Source organism: Cyprinus carpio, chromosome B7 (genome assembly GCF_018340385.1).
Source record: "Cyprinus carpio isolate SPL01 chromosome B7, ASM1834038v1, whole genome shotgun sequence".
Classification (NCBI taxonomy): domain Eukaryota; kingdom Metazoa; phylum Chordata; class Actinopteri; order Cypriniformes; family Cyprinidae; genus Cyprinus; species Cyprinus carpio.
In genome coordinates, this window is record NC_056603.1 from 34,685,406 (window position 1) to 34,710,204 (window position 24,799).

Consider the following 24,799-nt stretch of genomic DNA (forward strand, 5'->3'; position numbering starts at 1 on the left):
TTTATTATGTATATCTATGGTGCGCTCTGCCTGTAGAGATTAGTAAAATGGCGGATCGAACACTTCCGGTGGCTTCACTGCCTGTTGGCAGAACGTGATGAGCGATCCAGTCATATATAGATCAGTGGGAAAACCCCTTGGACGTCATGACGTCGTTGCTTCCGGATTCTTTTTCTAGGCTGTGTTTTGTTGTCGGGCGGAGGTTGAGAGACTGTTTTCGTCTTTTATTTTTTATTATTTAACCTGTTTATTTACAATAGTGTCAGCATGAATCGTATCTTCGGACGAGGAAACCCCAAAGCACCGCCACCAAACCTGACGGACTGTATATCGGGTGTATGTGTTTGTTTCTATGTAACTTTCGAGAATGTAAAACAAAAGAACGTTTTCATGAGAGCTGAAATGTCTTAAGTGTTGCTTAAATCTCTCACTGAATTCTCTTTCTTCATATTATCGGCCTAAAGATTTTTCATGTTATTTGTTGAGTGGTTGAAATATGTTCTGATGTGTCATGTAACGTTAGTAAAGCAGACTCTGTCCATGTAGATAAACATTACATTATACATTTATTTTGTTGATTTTATAGTTGTTCTCTTGGTTTGCTTATGTTAAAGACGTGGCATGGTTGGTGTTTTGGAATACTCACAAAATTTGTTCTGGATGTTGTGTATGACAAAAAGTTTGTGTTAAGGTCGATTGAATTTGAACCAGTCCTGCTGGTTTTAGAGTACAGTGACTTATCATAGGGTGTGATTTCTTCTGCATTTACAATTACAGCTTTTAATTTCCTAAATAAAGTAAGCATATGCATGGTTGAATATATGTTGTATCCTATATAATGTCGTTCTTTCCCTTGATGAATTCCAGGTTGACTCACGAGCAGAGTCTGTCGATAAGAAGATAGCCAGACTCGATGCTGAACTGATGAAATACAAAGATCAAATGAAGAAAATGAGGGATGGCCCATCAAAGGTAAAATCTTGCTCAGACTTCCTGGGTGGAATAATGTGTTTCTGTATGAAAATTAAAGGAATCACTCACCACAAAATTTTAATTCTGTTACATTTACGTGCTTTTCTGTTTTTTGTTTTTTTTAAATTGTGTCCATAACATTTTTAGTCATTTTCATCATTCCATGAAAAACAAAATGGATGAACTGCTTTTTACCATACAGTGTAACTGGATTGTGATTTATACAGCAAAGCTGCAAAAAGAAAATAAAAGAAAAACTATATAAGTAGTCCATAAAACTTGTGCACTATAGATGATGTCTTTCGAATCCATATGATTTCATAACTATATGAGCTATGTGCAGTGCTGTGTAGATTACTTACAAATTGTAATCCGTTACTGACTCCAAATTACATGACAAAAATTTTTATTCGTAACATAATCCATTACATCACACAAGTGATGTTTTATTAACAAACAAATCTCAAGAGAGAACCCCTATAAATAAAGCAGCCTTATGTTCATTATCTCTAGTCTTTCAGCATCCCTCCACCACCACGACTCCTCACCGTCAGCCCGTTCCTACCCCAGCGCGGGGAGGAGCACTCAGGGGGAGCGCTCTGGGTCCGGGCTAAAAGCCGAAGTCAGACCCCTCTACCTGAACAGGGGAAGTACCCCGGGCTCGAGAGTAATTACCGAGCTCGGAGCCTTCTCCCCGGACAGCACACCAAATACGCATAACCTTTACTCAGTTTATTATATGTAAGTGTGAACTCGTAAATTTAGGTTATAAAATCAGACTTACTTTAAGATTACTTTTGAGCTATCTCGTTTTTCACATTGATTTAAATAGGATAATCTTGTACCATATTGACATAAAAATATAAAGAGTAAGAAAATATATTCAGTTTGTTGTTACTAGCAACATGAAGTGAGTTAAATATTTTATGTCGAGGTTTCCTAAACTGAGATTGTGAAGGAACTGCAGGGGGTTTATGAGTTTTATGAAACACTAATAATGAATTAAATTATTAAAAAATGTTGAATATAAACAAATCATTTTAAAATCAATCAAAACATTTACTGAAAAAATGAAATATTTTATTTGTTTATCTGCTGCATGTCATGTGACCATAACCAACCTCAAAGAACCATGAACATGCATATGTGATACTTCATCATTAAAATCTTTATTTTAAAATCTCAAGGGCACTTCAAATAAAAATATATTACGTGAAAGAGGATCAGATGAAAAAAAAAAAGTTGGTGAATTTGTGCATTTTCGTGTGTTTTAAAGACAAACGTCTTCCAAAGTAATACATGGTAAAATAACCAACTGAGTGATAATTAAAATAAAAATGAATGTTGTTCATCAGTAATTGATGCAATATTAAAACACTTCTTAAACCTGAAATTATTTTTGTAAATCCAGTGGTCAAATGCTGAGTAGCCAAACATTCTATGTGTGAATGTCCACAGAACTGTAAGACTTTCTGAATGCATATAAGCAGTAGGCCAATTTAGTAAGTACAGTTTAAAAGATGAAAAAGAGATATAAGGGAGAATCAATAAATTATGAATAAATTATTGCCGTTGTGTAAATATGTAATCATGTAATAACTAGTAACTGTATTGCAATTGCAAGTAACTGTAGTCTGATTATGAGTATTTTAAAATGTAATTTACTCTAATTACAAGTACTTAATTTTTGGAGTAAGTAAATCTGATTAAGTAATCCAGATGACATGTAATCAGTTACTGCCCAGCTCTGGCTATGTGTGATGATGACCAAAGACTTTAAGATGATATATTTTGAAAATCATTTCCTGTATAGCTCTCAAATTCCATTTGTATTACATATATAAACCTGGTGTGTCACAGTTGGTAGAATAAACAATGGTGTTTGGTGTTGTTTGACATCAAACCTATATAAATAGGAATAAATAAATTTGGCTGTCTTTGAAAAAGGGGGGGGGGGTGGTAATTTGGTTATCTATTTTTTTTAATCATTCAACATTATAGCCATATATCTGGTGTCTGACAGAGCACACCACGCAATGGTGTATGAAGATCTGACCTAATAATGCAAACAGGACATTGGAAAAATTGTAGTCCAATTTTTTTTTTCTGCTTCTATTCTAGAACATGGTGAAACAGAAAGCCATGAGAGTCCTCAAACAGAAGAGAATGTAAGTCATTATTTGTAGTCAATCTTAATATGTTTATGTATAAAATCTGCACTGTAAATTAAAACTGCAAAGCAGCATTGATCGGGCAGTTTCACACTGGTGCCCTCCTTTGGGTGCTGGTGTGTTTTGCGAATCCCTAGCCTCAACAATAATTTCTGTTCCATGGCAAATTATCAAAAATTTGCTGTGATGCCAGGGGAATTGCATTCTATTTTGCTAGTTTGTATTTAGCTAGATGTTTCTAGTGAGTTTTAGCTTGTATTTACCATGTTTTATTGCATAGCTGGGTATTAGTAACATGCTTTATGCTTAGCCAAGTGTTACATCTTCACAATACTTTGTCAAATTAAGTTTTAAAGCTTTTGTCATGAGTTGTCCAGGGATGTTGTGTGCTAAGTTTCATGCAAATCGAATGTACAACCTAGGAGGGTTTTACTTTGTTTTTATTGTAGCGCTTATGGTTCCAAAGTCATGATCGAAACACAAATTGCCTTTTTATATATAATATACTGATATATACTATATTTATTTGCTATTTGTTTTGTGGCACTGCTAATACGTTAAGCTCTTGTATGCTGTTTTAATTTTGCAAGTAACTTTGGTTAAAACAGTTAGCCAAATGAACAAATGTAAATGTGTTTACCACAGGGGTCTCCAATCCTGCTCCTGGAGGGCCACTGTCCTGCAGAGTGTAGCTTCAACCCCAATTAAACTTCCAGGCAGGTGTTGAGGCAAATTGGAGCTAAACTGCAGGACAGTGGCCCTTCGGGACTGAGTTTGGACACCCCTGGTTTACTAAGTGCTTCACACACAATAAAACAATTGGTCTGTATCATAATGGTGTTTCGTAAACTTTGTTGATGCAAAAAACGGATAGAAGACTGAAGGATATTGTTATATCTCCAGGTATGAAGGGCAGAGAGATCAGTTGATGCAGCAGTCATTTAACATGGAACAAGCAAACTACACCATCCAGACACTAAAAGACACCAAGACCACTGTAAGAACGCAGTCATAAGAAAAAAAGAAAATGTGATTTGTTCTATAATTCCCTTCATGTTTTTTTTTTCAACATGAGCAATATGTAGCAAACATACTTTTCTGTATTCTGTATAAGTTTTCTCTGTGTGCATGTTAATGTTTTTTTAACAGGTGGAGGCGATGAAAATTGGTGCCAAAGAAATGAAAAAAGCATACAAGAATGTTAAAATTGATCAGATTGAGGTAAGATTCCTTTCATTTCTTTACTTGGTGTAACATACTGAATTGTCTGAACTGATTTAAAAAATGATGCGTGTATTAAAGAAAAAGTTTTGCTGTTCATGCTACAGGATCTGCAAGACCAGTTGGAGGACATGATGGAAGATGCTAATGAAGTGCAAGAAGCTCTTAGCCGCAGCTATGGGACACCAGACATCGATGAAGATGATCTGGAGGCAGGTTAGTTAGAACAGGGGTTAAGGTAGTTTGTTTTATTTTGTGCATTTAGCATTTTTATTTTTGATTAGTAATTAGTTTTGATCTATTGTTAATAAATATATTTACTTTGTTCACTATATATATATATATATATATATATATAAAAAAATATATATTATATATATATATATATATATATATATAAAAAAAAAATAATTATGTTTGTTTTGCATGCATTTGTTTGTACCATAGAGCTGGATGCACTTGGTGACGAACTCCTTTTGGACGATGACAATTCCTATCTGGATGAGGCTTCTTCTGCTCCAGCTATACCCGAAGGAGTACCAGGAGACAGAACCGCAAATCGGGTAAACACAACCATAAAAAAAAAAAAAAAAAACCTTTTTTTTTTTTCTAGAAAATGTCACATTTATAATCTGAAATGTACTGTGACTTATGTTCCAAAGCAACTTGTATTATGCAGTTAACAGCAAGCACGAAAAGCAAACAAATTTGCATTCACATATAACATATCAGTTCTAGTAGTGTTGTCATAAGTACTGATACTTCGATACTTACATTTTAAAAATCTTAAAAATGCTTTCAAACACTCCCATGTGTATTTGTGTGAGCACTCCGTAATAGCTATGGATGGGACAAATAAAATTGATATGTGCAGTGCAGTGTAAGTGCAGTAGACCTGCCTATTGTTCTGCCACCTGTAAAGGTTTGTTTTTCCATTTTATTATTTCATTTTGTAACTTTTTATTTGATCTTTTTAATGCAATGGTAACTTAACTGAATAATATCTGAAGGCTACATGCTAATGTTTTAAAGTATTTTTTATAACTACTAATACAAATAATTAACTAATTTCACCTTTTTTTTTAAATAGTTAAAAAATAATAGTTAAAAATAATAAAACAGTTGATGGTATTACAATTAGACAAAAAAATTTGCATTAAGCCATATGTCGATTTTGTATTCTTTTTTGAAAGCTGCTCACAAATTGCTGGTCTTTGCGTTCATAAAAGAAATTATCTTGTGGTTTTTGGTTTTTACCTTTTCTTGCATTGACCTTGCCACAATTTGTGCTTGTTAGGCAAGGTAAGGCGTGTCAAGTTTGTTACATGGCACATTTCCTACACACCGAAAATTCTATTTTGCTTTAAATTTATTAAGGCTGTTTATAATATATGATGCTATAATGAATGCTACTATAATTTATAATAATAATTTATTTTATTATACAATGCGGATTGCTTAACCTGCCAGTATACATGTAAAATTAAAAACATTTTACATTTATCAAAGTGCTCTGAAAGCAATTTCAATGGTTATGGGCCCCTAACAACTGTGGTTCCCCTACAGTCAGTCCCAAATGCCCCCACTAGGGATGCCCCTTTTTCGGGGTAATACAGAACATGTGCTCTAATTAACATACAATAAGACCTCCTCATGTTCTGCCCTCCCAACTTTCTATAGCATTACATGCTCTTTTTTTTCTGCCAGTTTCAAATCTGAGGTTCAGACCGGGGGTTTCATGACCCTTTAATAGAATGCTTAGTAAATTTAAAGTAAACAAGCCACACCAAGCTGCATCCATCAATTCAATGTGGTGGACTTTTCATTTCAGTAATAAATTGTATATAGTTGACAAATGCGCTCAAAAGATCATTTGTCAATTTCATGAATCAAAATTTGATAAGAATACCAAAAAGTGTCACTTTATTGCATAAAAAGAGACTGCATACTATATATTTATTAAGATTAGAGCAGATTATTGAAAGATGTCTGTATTGTGTTATATACAGTATTCATGAAATCGCATGTAAATATTTCATACTGAGCACTGCATTTTTAGTTACACATTATTTGCTTTGTGGAGACGTGTGAATAACATCCAGTGTTACAGAAAATGATTTTTGCAAACTGATATGAGAATTCTGCTTTTTGCAAACAGGATGGAGTACTGGTGGATGAGTTTGGCCTTCCTCAGATTCCAGCTACATAATGGAACAAAATGACAATACATCCTAAACCCTCAAAAGATTTGGACAAATATCTACAAACATAAACACTGGGACAGACCTTCAATGTCAAGATTTCATCTTTTTTAAATTCAGTCTTGAATCTACTTCAGATTATAATCTTTTGGTTAAGAAATCTATCCATGATATCTTTTAACATTAATCATTGGGTTCAGAGTTTTTGTTGGTTGGTTTATTTTTGACTGTGTAGATTTGATTTATTTTCTGAAGGATATACACCAGTAGGTGGTTTACTTTGTACTGCAATACACTTTATTGAAAGCATAAATAAATATAATTTACATACAATGTCACATTTCTGTACACAAGAAAAAAAAACTTCTGTATACATAATAAATCTAATGAATTGTAGTTCAATATCCATTTGGTAATCCAGATATCACCAGCTGAGTCTGTAGCTGTGAGGAAAGATCTTCTTGTGCAGATATTCCACAACCTCTTTTTTATCCTTCAGTTTCTCAAATTCATAGTATGAAATCTAGAGACAGAGTAAAACTAAGACCATTATGTAGCATACACTAGTTTGAATTTGACTTTTGAAGTTTAAGGCCCCGTCCACACGGAGACATGTTTCGCTGTATACACAAAGTTTGTATCGTACAGGGATCTCGTCCACACACATCCGCCGTTTTGGGAGAGTGAAACCGATATTTTTTGAAACAGGGTCCCAGAGTGGATAAATTTGAAAACGCCTCCCTTGCGTTTCCGCCTGGACAGCAAATCCGTATATTTTCTGAAACGATGACGTCATCAGCCCACGTCTCGCCCCTAGTCAGACACCGCTACATCACGTAACAGCAACACTGAGCGATTGTTTTTTTTTTTTTTTTGTTAACTAGCATTAACACAGATTAATAACTGTATTGTTCCATGTTTGTTTGTATACCGCGTGCAAGGTTTATGTGCATAGTCCAAGTCGTCTTCTCCATTTTACGTGGCAGAATTACAGCCCACATGCTGATCTGGCATGTATACTACATCGTTTTGTGTCGGTTTTGTGGTTTTGTGTGGACGCAGATATTTCTTGTGACAATGGGAAAGGAAAAAAGGATCGGATAGGGAAAGCTCTGGTTTTGTGTGGACGTAGCCTTAAACATTGTCATGCATATAAGACTGGGGTTTAAAGCAATAGTTAAGTTTGTTTTACCTGAACAACTTCATATCCCAGAATCCTCAGGTGACGCTGCTTGATGGCTTCCTTGCCTAGTAGTTTCTCTGCGTTTGCTGCAAAACGCTTTGACCCATCAATACAGAGAGCAATTCTGATAATAAACAAATTAATATCAATATCACAATATGCATGCACTTTCATCAGTTCCTACTTTATTTCCAAACAGCTGGAAATGCCTTACCTTTTATGGACTTCATCTGTATGCGAAGCAGGCAAGACGTATCCTTCTTCATCTAGTTTTATCTCAATGTCTGCATATATACAAAAAAAAAATAGTGGCATATACAGCCACAAAGATATACCAATCAGAAGGTTTACATGTGTTGGTGTAAGAAATTGACAGCTATACAATTTTAGGACCAAAGTGGAAGCATAATATGTACCTAGCGTATAACAATATGGTGTAAGTACTCTGGAAGCAAAGTAAGATTGAGCTCCCAGCAGATCCACAAGGGCGGACTTCACGGCATTATAGAAATGAGGTTCCACCGGTGTCTCCAAAGACTGTCCAGAAGCCAAAAATGACTTTACTTGAAACTTTGGCGAAAGTCGTGGTCCCCATTTAAGTGTAAGAAATATGTAAATGAGCATTGTTATAAATAAGCAAGCAACATTAGTATATAATTCACATATAACAATCCTTTTAAATTGTATTCTTTTTTGGGAGCCAAAAAGCTGGGTATACTTCATTTTATGCATTTCCCTCTGTCTCATGCACAGCTGTATTCTTGCAGCTTGTCGACCACAGAATGAGCTCAACACATGCTTAGTACCACCTTGTATTAACTTCTTCTGTATCAACATTCACCTTGTGTGTGTGCCCAGTGCAGGTAACTGATGACATGTAATCTTTATCATGTAATCAGATCCCAAAAAAATAAGTATGGTGTAATTAAAGTATATAACATTTTAAAATGCTCAAAATCAGATTACAGTTATTTTTTATTGATTACATTATTGCACAATGGCACAATGTGAATTATTCAAAATTTATTCATTCACCCCTAATTTTTCCCACTCTTACATTTTCCTTCTAAAATCTTACTGTGTGTCATAGCATGTAGCTTTGACTATATTCACAATATAGAATGGCCAAGTAAATGTCATGTAAACAAATGTGTAAAAAATGCTTCTAAATATGGGCGGCAGTCCCTCTCAAGCAATTTTACCATGTATGAATCAAATAATTATGCAAATTAAAGGGATAGTTCACCAAAAAAAATGAAAATTCTGTTAATTACTCACCCTCATGTCTTTCCAAACCCAGAAGACCTACGTTCAGATTCGTTTCTGTGCCTAGACCGTGGGTAGTGCTCCGATTTCATCAATAATATCTTAATTTGTGTTCCTAAATTGAGCAAAAAGGTCTTACGGGCTTGGAACGACATGAGGGTGAGCGATTTATGACGGAATTTTCATTTTTGAGTGAACTATCCCTTTAATGGTGATGTATGTCACCATAAGGTCCAGTAATATTCAGCTGTTGATTCTGGAAGTCTGAACAAAAATATTTCAAACCTGGAAGACTATGGGTGTGTAATGTCATGTTTACTAATGTTAATATATATAATCAAGGGATTCCCAAACATTTTTATTAGCCAAACCCTAAAATAATTTAGTTGAAATATCTCTTTAGTTGAAATATCTCAATAATAATTGCATTTGCGTGTTTACAGTTCTGTTAATTAATGGTTACATTGACTCTGAGGTAAACAAGTAAAATATTTATGTGTTTATTTTACATTTTCATGATTTAATTAATTATTAGCTTTTGATCAACTCACAAACTATTACAGTTCTTACATAAAAAGGCACAGTATGTAATTTTTCACCGCTAGAGGGCGTGTATTCAAAATAAACAAAGACCAGGTAGCGTAGTTTGATGACGCTGTGATGAGTGTGGAATCATGGGAGTTGTGGGTCTTCATCCCCCCTACAGAAATCATGTTCATGGGTGAGCTAATGATTTATTAAAAGCTGGGTGAGGCTGAAAGCCGTCGAAGTGAAATGAGGCTGATGAACGAGCGCGAGACACGGCTCGAAAGCAGCGGAGCTTTTATTATGCCACAGTCAACCGCTTCCACTCCTTCCGGTCATGCGTGTGTCGGGGAAAAAAGCAGCGCTGTTTTATCATACTAGATACGTCTGAAAGTTCTGTTATAATGCTACTCTGTGCGGTCGTCACCAGTCTATCAAAATGCATAACATCAGAGAATGTCTAATATGGCGAGAAGTTTCACTCTCACTACACTTCTGGCTTCTGAACTGGTTGCAGTTCCACTCTGATTCCATATGAGGGCGCTCACAGGACGAGTGCAGAATGAATGGAGGTCAATGGCTGTATAGCCCTCAAAATCCACTTTTCTCAGGATATAATTTTTTTGTCTAGTAATTTGAATGTTGTATTCGAAAGGAGATGCAAAGAAATTACACATTGCTGGGTGTTAGATTTTTTAGAGTCACTTATTTGCTTTAAAAAGTCTTTTAAAAATGTCAATGACGTCATACGTTATACGTTCATTAGCAGAATGCTAGCGTGTTATGGGCAACAACAACTCAACCTGTAAGAAATCGAAAGGACATAATTACTCGTTCATTCAACTTTCGACCTATAACCCATGTTGAACTTGCAAAACCTACAATCAGATCTGAGATTTCTCAACGGCAATCGGGTGAAAGGGACAAATTTAGCCGTCTAGCCCCATAGACTCCCATTCATTTTGCACTCGTGGCGATTGCCCCCAGTGGAACTCTGGTGGAACTGCAACCAAAATTCAGTACAATAGGACTTAATACAAATTTTGAACACTATACTTAAAACGAATATGAAAACATATTAAAACGTATTTGGTGTTTCCATATGTTTTCTACAAAACAAAACCGGAAATCGAGGGATTATGACATCTTTGGCAGGCATGGACACAGTCCGTGTCACTAGTTAAAATTGCTTATTTCTCTGAATTTAAACATTCTTCAAAACATTTGGGATGATGTAAGTACATAAGTCAGCAAAAATTAAAACACAGTTCTAGTGGTTTTTGGATATTTTAAAATAAATAAAAAAATCATACATATTGTGCCTTTTATTCCAGTATGGGAGACCCTGGTGTAATGCAATGTTTAATTTTATGATGTTGATATACAGTTTTTAAAAAATTTAATACATTTTCTTTCTCTCTGCTTTTTTTTTTTTTTTTTTTTTTTTTTTTTTACATTAGTGTTGTACAGTTTGTTTAATTGTAAGTTTAAAACAAGTTAGAATAAAAAGTAATCTAAAAAGTAGTCCAAAAATTTACTTAAAATGAGGTACCTAGATTACATTACTTACTAACATTTTTATCATCCAAACAGTCATGCATACAGTGCAGACCTGGACACCTGACAGATGCTGATTTCTGCAACGGATGCTCTTTACTTGCCTCGTCTCATCAGGATTTCCCAAATGGGGATTTACAAAAAAAAAAAAAAAAAAAAAAAAAAAAAAAAAAAAAACACCAACCCTATCCCGTTTTCAAATAGTAATATATGACTAAACAATCAATAATTGACAAATCAATCAGCCCTCCACTGTTAATGAAACATTTACTATAATTTTTTTTAAATTGTTTATCTGCAAGTTATTTGACCATTAACAATCGGAAGACAGAACCATGAATGTGAATGTGTTCATTGCCCCCACCCCACCCCTAGCTGAAAGGTGATGTATTATGTTGTGCCCTCTTTTGTACTGACATGAATGTTACATTTCTTTCAGCCTGACAGTGATTCCATTTGCTCAGTGTGAAAGAACCATTTGTTTGGAATTTGTTTCATTTTTCACATCACATATGGTATAAAACAGCATCAAGTCTTAAGCATACGGTAAAATAAAAAAATAAATAAAAAATAATATAATAATGCAGTTTCACTCACATCATAAAATGGACACTCAAGCTTTACGGTCATGTAAAGTTGGGTCAGCTGTGCAAGCACTCTGTGATCTATCCCACTGCCCTCCTCCCCTTCAAAAGACAGAAAGAAAAAACATAAATTAAAAAATTCAATATACAACACAAAAATAAAGGGATAGTTCACCCAAAAATGAAAAATTGATATTAAAGGGATAGTTCACCCAAAAATGAAAAATTGATGTTTATCTGCTTACCCTCAGGGTTTCTAAGATGTACAGGGCTCCAAACTAAAAAATACAGTAAGAAGCCATTAGCTTCTATAAAAAAAAAAAAAATTCCCTCACCGAATTATTTTTTAGGTGCCACAGATTAAACGTGTTTTATTTCATTATTATTATTATTTTTTTTTTTTTACATTTTAACATTTCAATCATATGTCATGTTTTTATGTCTCATCATTTTCTTGACTTTATCAGCATTTTAATCCATCTTGTCTTGTAACTAAATGTCTTTTCCAACTTGAAATATACAGTCACAAAGAATTGTTCATTATCTGTACCAATATCATGGACCATAAGCATCACTTGGCCAGTTTGGGCTCCTCCTCAGTGCATTCTGTAAATGTTGTCATACACTCTTAAAAATAAAGGTGCTTCATAAGAACCTTTTTTGTCTAAATGGTTTCATAAAGAACCTTTAACAACTGAAGAACCTTTATGTTTCACAAAAGGTTCTTTGTGGCGAAAGAAGGTTCTTCAGATTATAAAAAGTTGAGAAAGAGACGGTTCTTTAAAGAACCTTTGACTGAATGTTCCTTTGTGGAACCAAAAATGGTTCTGTGAATAACCTTTTGCACATTTATTTTTGTGTTTTTAGTGTATGTCTTTCACACTTTCAGTCTGTTTTTCTTAATTAGTAAAATGCAATTTTAGAGGAGGAGTTGAATCATGTAGACAACAGGTTAAGTAACGATTAAAATGCAATCGCGCATAAATATAGCAAAAATGCTCCTCTTTATAGTTATTTTTCTAGCTGACTGATGAGCTTATGGACACTGAATGGTTATTCTGAGGTAAATGTATATTACGTTGCAATGTTTACAAGCTTGACACGTTTTTCTGCAGTTTGAAACACTGAATGAGCTTTTACACAAGACATTTCAGTAAGTTGTACTGTAGGATCTCTTATAAAATAGTCACTCTTTAGATGTTAATTCAATGTTTAATTAATATTCATTATGTACTATAGTAGTAAAGAGAAAGATTAAATGGATTACTTCCGCTTGAACTGGGGTACTAAAGCAACCATGCCTGCCGCATTAAAGAGTGCCAAAACTGTATTTGTATGTATTTTGTTATGAATTTTTAATAATTTAAGCTGATACTTTGTTTATTAAAAAGTAACAAAGAACAAAGATTTTTGTAATAACTGGAACAGAATTTGTAATTAACAGAACACAGCATAGACTAAGATCTTGTTAAGAAGAAGCCATATTAGTAATGATTATAAACGAGAATTGTTAATGATATTGCCAATATCCAGACAGCTGACAGCTTTACCTGTTGTAGTTTGTTCAAGTTGTGCACGAAACAGACGCTGCTTTTTCTGCTCTTTCACTTTGCACATCTCCATCATTTCGATCTCTCTCTCGCTGCACAACTGAGCTGCATTTATCAGGTGTGTGTCAGCACTGCTGCGCGGCAGAGATGAGGACTGTTTGAAACTCTTTTTTCCACCAAAACCTCAATTTAATACCGAACACCGAAAAATGTGAATATCGCAAAATAATCAGGAAAAAAATGCATTACATGCAAATTTTTATGTTATAACATGTAAATACATAGTCTAGTTGCCAGTGGCGACCTCAGCAAAAACGTCACTCACAAATTAATATTTTTTGGTCGCAAATGTGACCGTTTTAGTGCAGTTTTGGAGCCCTGATGTGGGTGAGTTTGTTTCTTCAGTAGAAACACAAATTACGATTTTCACACCAGCTGTTGCAGTCTGTCAGTCATATAATGGAAGTGGATGGGAATCACGGCTTGAGAGTCAAGAAAACATACACAAGCAAAACCAAATTAAACCCTGCTGCTCATGACGATACATTGATACAAAATGATTGGTCTGTGCAAGAAACTAAACAGTATTTATATATTTTTTAACCTCTGATTCACTCAGTGTCTGAACTGTTCAACTGTCCTGAGCGTGTTCTCAACAGCAGGCGTGTGACGGGTCTTCTCCTTTAGCCGGCGCCTGATGCATCTTCTTCTTGCTTTACGGCAGATCGCAGATTTATAAGTGCATTACCGCCAACAAAAGGACCACTGACACTCTATCTACAATCTCAATTAGGAGTGTCAGTGGTCCCATTTGAGAGATAGGTGGCAGTAATGCACTTATATGTCTGCGATCTGCCATAAAAGCAGGAAGAAGAAGAAAAGATGCGTCACATGCTCAGGACGTGCTTGGGACAGTTTCGAACATTGTGGTGAATCAAAGAAGTAAAAAAATGGTATAAATAATGTTCAGTTTCTTGCACAGACCAATGTTTTGTGTCTTTACACATCAATGTATCATCACATGCCGCAGAGTTTTAATTTTGTTTTATGTTTTTTTATAACTCTCAAAGCCGTGATTCCCATCCACTTCCATTATATAACTGACAGACTGCAACAGTTTGTGTTAAAAATCTTTGTTTGTGTTCTACTGAAGAAACAAAGTCACCTAAATCTTGAATTCCTCCTGGGTAAGCAGATAAACATCAAATTTTCATTTTTGGGTGAACTATCCCTTTAAGCTTCTATTGTCTATTAACTAATTTCAGCACAAATATGTTCAGTAATTATGCAAATAGATGGTGAAATCACTGTTTTTCACAACCACTCTGTATTTTCTATACCATACATTATAATAATGAATTAAAGAATTACATTTAAATTATTAGCTAAATACCAATAATCATGTTTGAGCATATTTAAACAATTTATACATAGGCCACATGTATATGAACATGGAGAACTCCAAATATCATTATTCTGTATTAATAGTAATGATTAATTAATCAATTAACATTAAAACAAAACAAGTGATCAATTAATCATGGATATTCCTAAAAACTGAACCCAGGTACTGTATAGAAAATGTTTCATTGTTTCTTACCCTGTAGCTGTTGCATGAAGTAAGGGCTGAAGACTTTTGAGACAAAGTTAAGTGGGTATCTCTGTAGAAGGGTACAGGCATACAGTAGGTCTAGCAGGGCTCTGGGCTGAAATTGGGAAAACCGGGCATGCAAAACAGACTCCACCTTTCGGAACAACCTCCCAGCATCAGGTGGCAGGTATCCCAAAACTCCCAGTGCAGCTATCTGTTGTGACACCTGCCACGTCGAGTACTCCTCTGCACGATACACAAAACTCTCAGCCACAGTGTTAAAAACAGGTGGAGAAAGAATGCGCCATCGCCGGAAAAATTGCATCACCTTGGTTACTGTTTCTGCATGAGCAGTAAAGGCAACCTTGGGCACATGGCGCTCAAGAGCTTCCACAAGAAAGTGGTCACTGTGTCCATAGTGCATAAGTGCTGACAACACCACAGTCAGTTCTGGATCTGCAAAGTTTTGAACATGATGAACAGCTTGCTTGCAAAGTGCAATTACAAGTGGTAATGCTTCCTTATGTCTCAATTTGAATAAAGCACCTAGAATTTCGCTTATCGCCCCTGGGCCCATTTTTTGCACTAATTGAAGTGCCTGAGTATTCATTTTATTTAGAAGCTCCAGATAGCATCCATCTTCACCCAAACCATTTGCTAGCATAGAGTAAACAGCAACTAGCTCTGCCGTATTCCATTGAGCTGTATCTTTATTTTGTGAAGCTGACCCATAGCCTGTTTTTATCATGCCACTGTTAGGGCCTTCCAATGCAAATAAAGCCATTGATAACCCACATAGCGCTTCAACACTGAGCCGTTCCAAATTCAGTCTCTTTTGACTTTCAAACACCAGCCTTACCACTAAGCGGCTCTGGGGGTCAAGGTAGAGACGTGTACAGCCCAGGAGAGCTCTAACCAATACCTCATCCTGTAATTTGGTTGAATCATGCTCCAGTGTTTGGCAAAGTTCATTAAGGCCTGCATCTGATAGCAGTATCTGTGGTTTCCGAAGCCACATGCAGAATCATGCTCCAAGTCTGCCAGTCGGTGAAGTATAGATGCTGCTGCTGCACCTGAGAGGAGAGGGTATGATCGCAAGAGACGAAGAACTTGCTGAGATGAAGTACAGGAGGTGAGTCGCTTTATAAAGGTGTGGTCCTCATCAGAAGTCAGGTGGTGCAACAAGGACAAACCACTTCCACTGGGGAAGAGCTTCTGGTAAGGGCGAACAGATCCAGCAGCAAGGAACATTGGGTCTCGTTCTGTGGTACATACACCCCTTGGACTGAGGCTGGAACATGTGGGAAAGCAGATAGTAGAGGTTCGGAGACCAGGAGAAGACAGGCGCTTACCAGCACATGCTTTCAGTGATGGAAGGATCTGGTCATCCAAATGGCCCAGGAAATGCAGCCTCAGTGCCAGTGTTCTGGCCATCATAACAAATGCCACCATATCCTGTGTATCAGAGAAATTTTAAATCATTTGACAATGGATTAAAAAATAAATGTGTAAAATAAACATGCTTATACTTTAAGTGACAAAGTATTTTTCACAAATAAACAAATGTTTAATAAAAAAATATATAAAAAAAGGAAGTAAACACTGTAACCAACAGGGCACTGAGTATTCTGGGAAGGTTGTGTGCATTGGGAATCACATTTTTTAAATAAAGCCATTTTTCAATTTACATACAGCACACAGAAAAATCACATGAATATGACAGTGGGCAAATGCATAAAGCACAGCATAAATCACAAGTTTAAAGTGTTAAAGTTTAAAGCATTCAACCCACTGACTATCATGCTGAGAACAGGGGATCATGCTGGATAAAATTGCACACTTCACAAAATCTCACAGCTGAATTCGAAATTTAAATTTGCAAGGTTTGTGATATTAAATGTTCATTAGTCATTTAAAGATTTGTTTAAATTATATAAATGCATATTTGCTTAAAGGGATACTCAACCTCACGTATCTCTGTGTCTCTCCATATCACCATATGCTGTGTATGCCCTTCTGTGTCATCCGCGCAACAAGGATGCACTGTTTATACATGTATTTAGCTTTGATTTGGAATAAAACAGCGGGTCCTTGTGGCGTGGATGACACAAAAGAGCATACAGTGATATGGAGAGACACATAGGAGACCGTTGACAAAAGAATTATTGAATAAAGTCTTTATTTTTGTTTTCTTCGCTCACAAAAAAGTGTTCCCCGTCGCTTCATATAAACCGATTGCACGTCTGATGGCAGATGGAGTATTCTGAAGTAGACTTGTGCCGGTATCAGGTCGGTAATGCGCGATATATCGCGGTAATGAATATGCACGATATTGTTATCGTGGGCACTTCTAAATACCGTGAATAATTATATATTACAAATGATTCCGAATTTGGAATGCATTTTAAGAATATTTTTCCCATCAACTGCTCAAATGCACAACACCACTGTATGCTGCTTGAAAGAAGCGTGCGCTCTGATGTAAACAAGCACGTAAGAGAAGAAGCACATGGGGGAACACGTGAGAGAACGCGCCGAATGAAAGCACATTTACTCTCTGACAGCAGATGGTGCTAAAATGCAGACCTCACTCTGTAAACCCCATAAATAAATCAGATGCTACTTTCTAAACCACATTTAAATAATTTTAAATAGCCATTCAGATTTGTGGATTTGCTATGGTGTTCATCACAGAGCCAAATATTTAAAATATTTAGACTTAATAGGCTTATATTTATTTTCAAACTTTTTTTTTTAATCTGGACTACAAACATGCCCTAGATATTGGTTGAAAGTGTTTTGATTCTTTAATTGTTCATTCACACTTTTTACATTAGGGCTTCTTTAGTTAACAAACTGCCAATGAAAATTCTTCTGAACATTCATTAATCTGAGGTATTCCAATATTTAATAACACATTGTTAAAATTGAAAGTTGCATCTGTGTTATTTAATGAGCTAACCTGAACTAAGACTTGTATTGTTTTAACAAAGATTAATAACTTCTGTAGCAAATGTAGCTATTGCTCATTTTTTAGCTGTGCATTTATTGAATGAGCACTATGCGATGTACAAAACTGATTACACTATATTTTATTGTATAGCACTGTATTTTATGTAAAATCATTTTCTATTTTTAAACCGTCTTAAATTCTTTTTAAGTCAATTTTTAAATAATTTTCAAAGTCCCTAAATTGCTTTAATTAGTTTAATCTTAAATTAGTTTTTTTTTGTGTGGTTATTCTTCTTTTTTTTTTTTTTACTTTCTTTTTATGTAAAGCACTTTGAATTACCATTGTGTACAAAATGTTGCTATATAAATAAACTTGCCTTGCCTTGAATGTTAATGCATTAACTAAGGTTAACTAACTTATTGTAAAAGTGATACCTATTGGTCTTTATAGTTCTTTTGGCACTTTAATGTGTAAAACTTTTAACTTTATATATATTTTTTTCTGTATTGCTTTATTGTATTTAAATGTTCAGTTATTTTTTTTTTATAAAGAAAAAAAGTTGTTTAAACCTGTTATACTGTATTGTGACAACACTTTTTTTGAAACTAAATTTCAATACCTTGATAATACCGTATACCGTGACAAAAGCATTATCAATTAATCGCAACAGGAAAATTTGATACCGGCATATCCCTATTCTGAAGACGACTTTTATACCTTTTATGGTTATTTACTCAAGCCTCCCAGTTTTTATCCAAAATATCTTAAATTGTGTTCCGAAGACGAACTGAGCATTTACGGGTTTGGAACAACATGGTTTGCCTTTCTATTACTAATAATATAAAAGCAATCGTTATAATACTTTTTGTATGCATGAATTCCTTTGTTTAACGGTTCTATATGATTATTAGACAGACTTCTATCTAGGGCTGGGTTTTGACACTCACAAGCTTGCAATTCGATTCGATTCAATATCAATTCAATATAAATTATTTTATCAGGTACAATACATCCCAAATTTTCTCAAGGAAAAAAATCTCTCCACTAATGCTGTAAAATATAGCCTACATGAGAGTCAGCTGGTACGATCATTACTATAATATCAAAGATTAAATTGACTGATTTGTTAAAATTACATTAATAAAGTTTTTAAAATAATAAAGTTACAATTACATAATATTCCTAATTTAATTCGTTTTTTTTTTTTGGAAATATAAACATAATGGTGGCTGTCATAAAACATAAATGAAACATTAAAGAACAGTAAAATTTATAATGAATATGTTATATGGTGCATATATTTAGCAAAATGCCCCTCGCTACAGTTTATTTTTCTATCTGACTAATGAGTTTATGGTCACCAAATATGTTTTTCTGAGGTAAATGTGATGTTACATGACATTGTTTACAAGCCGTTATATTGATGTCTTTGCGCAGCTGAAACACTGATTGAGCAATTACATGAGACAGGATACAGCTTGTAAAGCTGTACCCTTTCTCTTAACTTACCTTCGGATGTTTAGTCCCCATGACTCGTGTTTTGGGATGTAACGATAACCGGTTTGATGATAAATCATGATAAAATCCCCCATGGTTAGTATTAACCGTTTCATTTTTTTAATTATTATTAAAACCATATTAGATAACTGCGATTTGAACAACTCGCGATAAAATAAATACTGTTCAGCATAAAGCACAGTTTTCAGTAACAGTCTCACGTGCGCACAGCACATAGAGTAGTTTTCGTTTTGAGTCAAAACAGGGCGGAAAAGCTGGGAGGTTTTAAAATAGTGCTAAGGGAATTATTTCAAATTAATATATGAATTAATTAATTATATGAATGATGTACCTCTGAAGGTTCTGACTGTTTTCAGAAACGATTTGATGGCATTTTGTTTTCATCTTTGCTCCATGTAATAGTTACCTAAAAGCAGCGCTTCTCAATTCCAGTCCTCGACGCCCCCTTGCTCTGCACATTTTGTACGTTTTCTCTTATGGCTTCAGACGTTTGTTTCTGTTCCAACGTATGATTCCAGTTCAAAGCGATCATCACAGGATATTCCGCCATGATTCCAGTTCAAAGCGAATATACTGTATATGATCCATTCAAAGTGCATTGAAGTTTGCGAGACGTGAATTTAAATTTCCGTGTATGAAGACGTTGCGGCAGCGCAAATCCGTGAGTGAATGTTCTTCAACTTCAACCGATTTCCCCTGTTCAGGGAGTAGGGAGCAATGACACACTGTGTAGAGACCATGTCAACTGGGAACAAAGTTCATGCACGGAGCTCACTTCTAACGAGCTGATTATCTGAATCAGGTGTGTTAACAAATAGAGACATACAAAATGTGCAGAGCAGGGGGTTGCGAGGACTGGAAATGAGAACCGCTGACCTAAAGGAAGTGTTCTTAATAGGAATGCTAGTTTTGTCCACGGAGGTTACGGTGAAACAGCTGCAATTCAGCTTTTCCATAAAGCGCTACGTGCTGTAAGAGAGTGGATTTATGCAGCTGTCTGGCCAAAAACGGGACTGAATTTACATGCCCTGCTGTAAATTTTGACCGGTGCATGATGAAAAACAAGTTTATGTGGATTCTACATATTTAAACAATTCAACGAACAATTCTGAACATTTACATTAGATATCTCAACATGCTATTAAGTCTGTTGTCAGTCAAAGTTGTCATTTAAAATCTGGACATCATTGGTAATATTATTTTTTTTAGTGATTATGCAAACAAAAAGTCATTTTATTTGTTGTTTGTTGATTTTTAAATATAAAACTTGGTTAAGTGATTTATGTGTCTGTACTTTTTTAACATCTCCAGCACATTTTAACAATACTGTGATAATACTTATAACCATGATAGTTTTGGTCACTATAATCGTGATTAGAAATTTTCATACATTACATCCCTACTCGTGTTTATTTTGTGCTGAAACTTGCATTAAAGGGGTAATACGATGCGATTTCAAGTTTTCCTTTCCCTTTGGAGTGTTACAAGCCTTTGGTGTCATAAAGGAAGATCTGTGAAATTGCAAAGACTAAAGTCTCAAACCCAAGAGATATTCTTTATAAAAGTTAAAGAGTCGTCCACCGCCCCCCCTAAAAACAACTTGTTTAAACATGCCCCCACATCTACATCACGATGTGGGAAGATTTGCAAAAACGCCGCCCAAATGTTCACCCAAAGGAAAGAAGGTGTATAACTTTTGATGCTCGCTGTTGCCACCGGCGCCATGTTCGTGGAGACACTGTGTTCATTGTGAAAGCGAAAAATACTTTGTTTGGTTTTCCAAAAGAGGACACAACTAGAAATCAGTGGTTACGTGTATTTTACAATACTGTTTCCAGAACAGTTCAACCCCACATATACAGACGTGAGCAACACATTTTTATGGAGGCCTGTTTCCTGATCCTGGGACAGAAAGACTACAATGCCGGCTGTTTCTGACTCACAGTCTGTAAGTACATTTACATATGTAAAGGATTTGCCACTTATGATTCAAATGCAAGTTTTGAGCAGTGTAGAGTTCTCAATTCCAGCCTTCGCGCCCCCCTGATCTGCACATTTTGTATGTTTTCTCCTATGGCTTCAGATGTTTGTTCTATTCAAATGTAAGTGCCCTGGGAAGTGGACATCACAGGATATTCCGCCATGATTCCAGTTTGAAGCGAACGTATATCTTCCATTCAAATTGCATTGAAGTGTGCGAGATTGTATTTATTTACAGAAGTATACAATGTCACACTTGTCCATGTGTGTCCACATGTGTGAAGATGTTGCGCAGCCACAAATCCATGAATGAATGGTTCCAAAGTGAGGTAAACTTCAACAGATTTTCCCCTGCTCAGGGGTAGGGAGCAATGAACACTGTGTAGGGACCATATCAATGGGAACACAGTTCATGCACGGAGCTCACTTCTAACTAACTGATTATCTGAATCAGTGGTGTGTTAACAGAGAGACATGGGCAAAAATATGTAGAGCTGGGCGGCGCGCGAGGACTGGAATTGAGAACCCGCTGGTGCAGAGTAGAGCTTGTTGTTTGCAATTTCTCAGATCACAAATGCAGACATGGTTTTATGTTTTACACGGCGTGATGCAACCGCAATGTGTAAAAAACACAGTACAAGTCATTATAATCTGTAATTATGTCCCCAGTGGGATGCAACAGATGGCTCGTCTGTATTGGGGGTTTTATTGTTTTTGTCTTGTCGCACTGGTGTTTCTGACCTGGACACGCATCACAAGTATGGCAGGGGGGAAAATGTCCGTCACACCGCTCTGAGGCAACTCACTGGATAGGTTTGCCAATCAGAGCATACCTCACTTTCAGACCGATGAAACGACACGTATAAGAAACGGCGCGGGGCAGAGAGAGAAAAAACAATAATTGTACAGTAGCGTATGTGGAAAATAATGTGTGTTTTTTTTTTAACCTTAAACCGCATAAACACATTTCATTACAACAAATGAGGGATGGGACGGTTTGCGAAAAAAACTGAACCATTCGGTTCTCCACACGCGGTTTGGCACGCGCTAGGACCACGGTTTTAACTTAAATCTGACAACACATCTGTAATATGGTTTCTTATAATTAACATGTAAAAAAAACAGGGTTTGGCTAATGTATGTTTCTGTTGATGGATGCGCATTCTGGCTTCCCAGTACATTACAACAACAGCGATGAGAAAAAGAAAAAAAAAACCTGGACAAACCATTCACTTGTTCAATGCGAATGCTGTATGCTGGAGCAGTCATTTATTTTCTTTATCACACAGGCGCACAGGAGAGCAGCACACATACATTTTTTTGTGTTGAAAACTAAACTCATTTAAGTTTTTGCCAGTTTAAACATTTAAGAGCCAGAGGACGCGAGCTCGCAGCGCGCAGTGAAAAGATTTTGTGCATGTGCTGCTTGCCCGCTCCTCAGTGCCGTCAACATAAAAGTCTCGCCTCGAACACATCGGCCAAGTAGAAAAAACTTATCGGCTCATGACGATATTTGCAAAATGCCAAATATCGGCCGAGGCGATATATATCTGTCAATCACTAATGAAAACTTACTAACAGGACTGTGTGTCAGAAATCCCACTTTATAGAAAAAAACACCGGCATTGTAGGCTACTCTTACAGGAAACAGTCCTTATTCTTGTCCAAAGACAAGCCCATATTAACAAACCTTTAAAATATCATGTCACTGCTTACACAGAAAAAAGCTGATCACATGAAAATAAAGCTCAACAAGAACATCTGACCTCCAAATTACATGACCTAGAATTCACTACAAAAGAGCAGCTAAACCGTTTAGACAAGCCCATAGCATTAAATGAACTAATAGGCAAAATGAAATCCTTAAAAAATAAAAAAATCCTGTGGCTTGAATGGAATATCTAATGAGATGCTGAAACACAGCAGCTCCAAATTGATTAAATTCTCCTGTAGGCTGATGATCTTTTCTGCTGCTGTCGCCTCATGAAGAGGGGCTGCACTAAAGTCTCTCCATTTCAGAAAAGTACAGTAAGATGATTGGGCCTTACCAATAAAACTCGGTCATTTTACATGTATAATATGAACATGTATATGTGTTTCCCCTAGATTTTACTTATATGTATGTCTGTATAATATATTTATTGCTTTGGCAACATTGTGATGTTACACGGTCATGCAATAAAGAACATTTGAACTGAATTTCAATATTGTGGAATATTCATCCACAAAATTCAGCCGAACCAAATTATAAAAGCACAAAAAGAAAATTATCTAACTTACTAGAATGAAAGAACAGAAAAACAAAGTAAACTTGAATGTTATTTGGCCCTAAATAGAGATTACAAAACTGCAGAATATCTGAGTACAGTGAAAGACTGTAAATTAAGAAGACAAATTACAAGGTACAGACTGAGCAATCATATTCGGTCTATACTGCAGAGACGGGCAGATATCAAACAGCACTGGCTGCCCAAAGAGAGCTGCATCTGCCCCTACTGTAAGACAGAAACACTTCCTCACCAGCTGCACTATCAAGACAGTAGAAAGACAATTTTATCAAAAATTTGAAACACTGCCCTGACTCAAAATGTTACACAGAAAACACAACTTCAATATTTATTAGTTGGAAAAACAATATTGTGCCTCTTCGAGACTAGCAGCAAGATAACATGATGCCTGTCACAAAAATGAGGAAGGAGTCAAACAACTCAGTGATGCGCCCACACACACCGCTGAATTTTAAATTGTTGTACATCAGAATTCTAGAATTGATTTGTTCCATTTTATTTCATTTATATATACATGCATTTATTTATTATTATTATCATTTTATACACATCTGTTCTAGAATCAATGTAAACACTATTCTTTAGCAATACATTGTAACAATTGCCATGCCAATAAAGCACATCCTGAATTGAATATTGAATTGAGAGAGAGAGAAAGAGAGAGAGAGAGAGAGAGAGAAAGAGAGAGAGAGAAGTACCACACGTGGAAGTCAAATTAGTAGTCTGAAACTGAGAGTTCAACTACTCGTGTAATGCTATAATCTATGACTAATAGATAATGAATGAATAGCGGTTACCTCTGAAGCATGGGTCCACTGCAGATTACCACACGGAAAAACAGTTTTAACTACTCATTTATAATGACACAGTAAAGACGGGCTCTCTCAACATAATGTATAAGTAGCTGACAGAAAACTCGTTAAGTTTAGCATTCTCTTAAAGTAAAAGTTTCAGATATACGCTGAAAATGCTAACAACATTTAAACGGACAGTAGTGACTTCATACGAGGCAACAAATGGTACTAGCTATAGTTGCTAACAAAATTGCAGTGAGGTCTATTTCGACCGTAGGTAAGCTCCCATGCAAAGCTTCTTCTTCTTGGAGTTTAATGGCGGATGGCATACCTTTTGGGTGCGTTACCGCCACCTACTGATTAGGAGTGTAGATCAGGCCCATAATTTTCACTAAATTCTATTATATAATCCTGTGTCCTTTAAATAATGCATTAAAAATTGAAA

General features: G+C 35.7%; 2 protein-coding genes across 2 annotated transcripts; one reads left to right on the top strand and one right to left on the bottom strand.

The window, feature by feature from the left end:
- Positions 1 to 144: 144 nt before the first annotated feature.
- chmp5b (charged multivesicular body protein 5b) lies at positions 145 to 6,895 on the top strand. The gene is made up of 8 exons (XM_042728410.1): positions 145 to 336; positions 868 to 972; positions 3,094 to 3,140; positions 4,047 to 4,140; positions 4,293 to 4,364; positions 4,472 to 4,580; positions 4,812 to 4,927; positions 6,523 to 6,895. Exons 1-8 carry the CDS (start codon positions 268 to 270, stop codon positions 6,571 to 6,573), a joined length of 663 nt encoding a protein of 220 aa, XP_042584344.1. The 5' UTR covers positions 145 to 267; the 3' UTR covers positions 6,574 to 6,895.
- On the bottom strand, positions 5,695 to 24,444 carry fastkd3 (FAST kinase domains 3). The gene is given in 8 exon segments (XM_042728409.1): positions 5,695 to 7,088; positions 7,758 to 7,872; positions 7,963 to 8,032; positions 8,165 to 8,339; positions 11,694 to 11,782; positions 14,831 to 15,830; positions 15,833 to 16,276; positions 24,358 to 24,444. Coding segments are annotated over 7 exon segments (1,989 nt in total). The 5' UTR covers positions 16,274 to 16,276; positions 24,358 to 24,444; the 3' UTR covers positions 5,695 to 6,989.
- Between the last annotated feature and the right edge of the window lie 355 nt (positions 24,445 to 24,799).

What these genes read in the sequence shown, in the direction of transcription:
- chmp5b (XM_042728410.1), top strand. Translation starts at nt 268, where the DNA reads ATGAATCGTATCTTCGGACGAGGAAACCCCAAAGCACCGCCACCAAAC. An exon ending in TGACGGACTGTATATCGGGT is followed by an intron (nt 337 to 867) that starts GTATGTGTTTGT and finishes GATGAATTCCAG; the next exon opens with GTTGACTCACGAGCAGAGTC. An exon ending in TGAGGGATGGCCCATCAAAG is followed by an intron (nt 973 to 3,093) that starts GTAAAATCTTGC and finishes CTTCTATTCTAG; the next exon opens with AACATGGTGAAACAGAAAGC.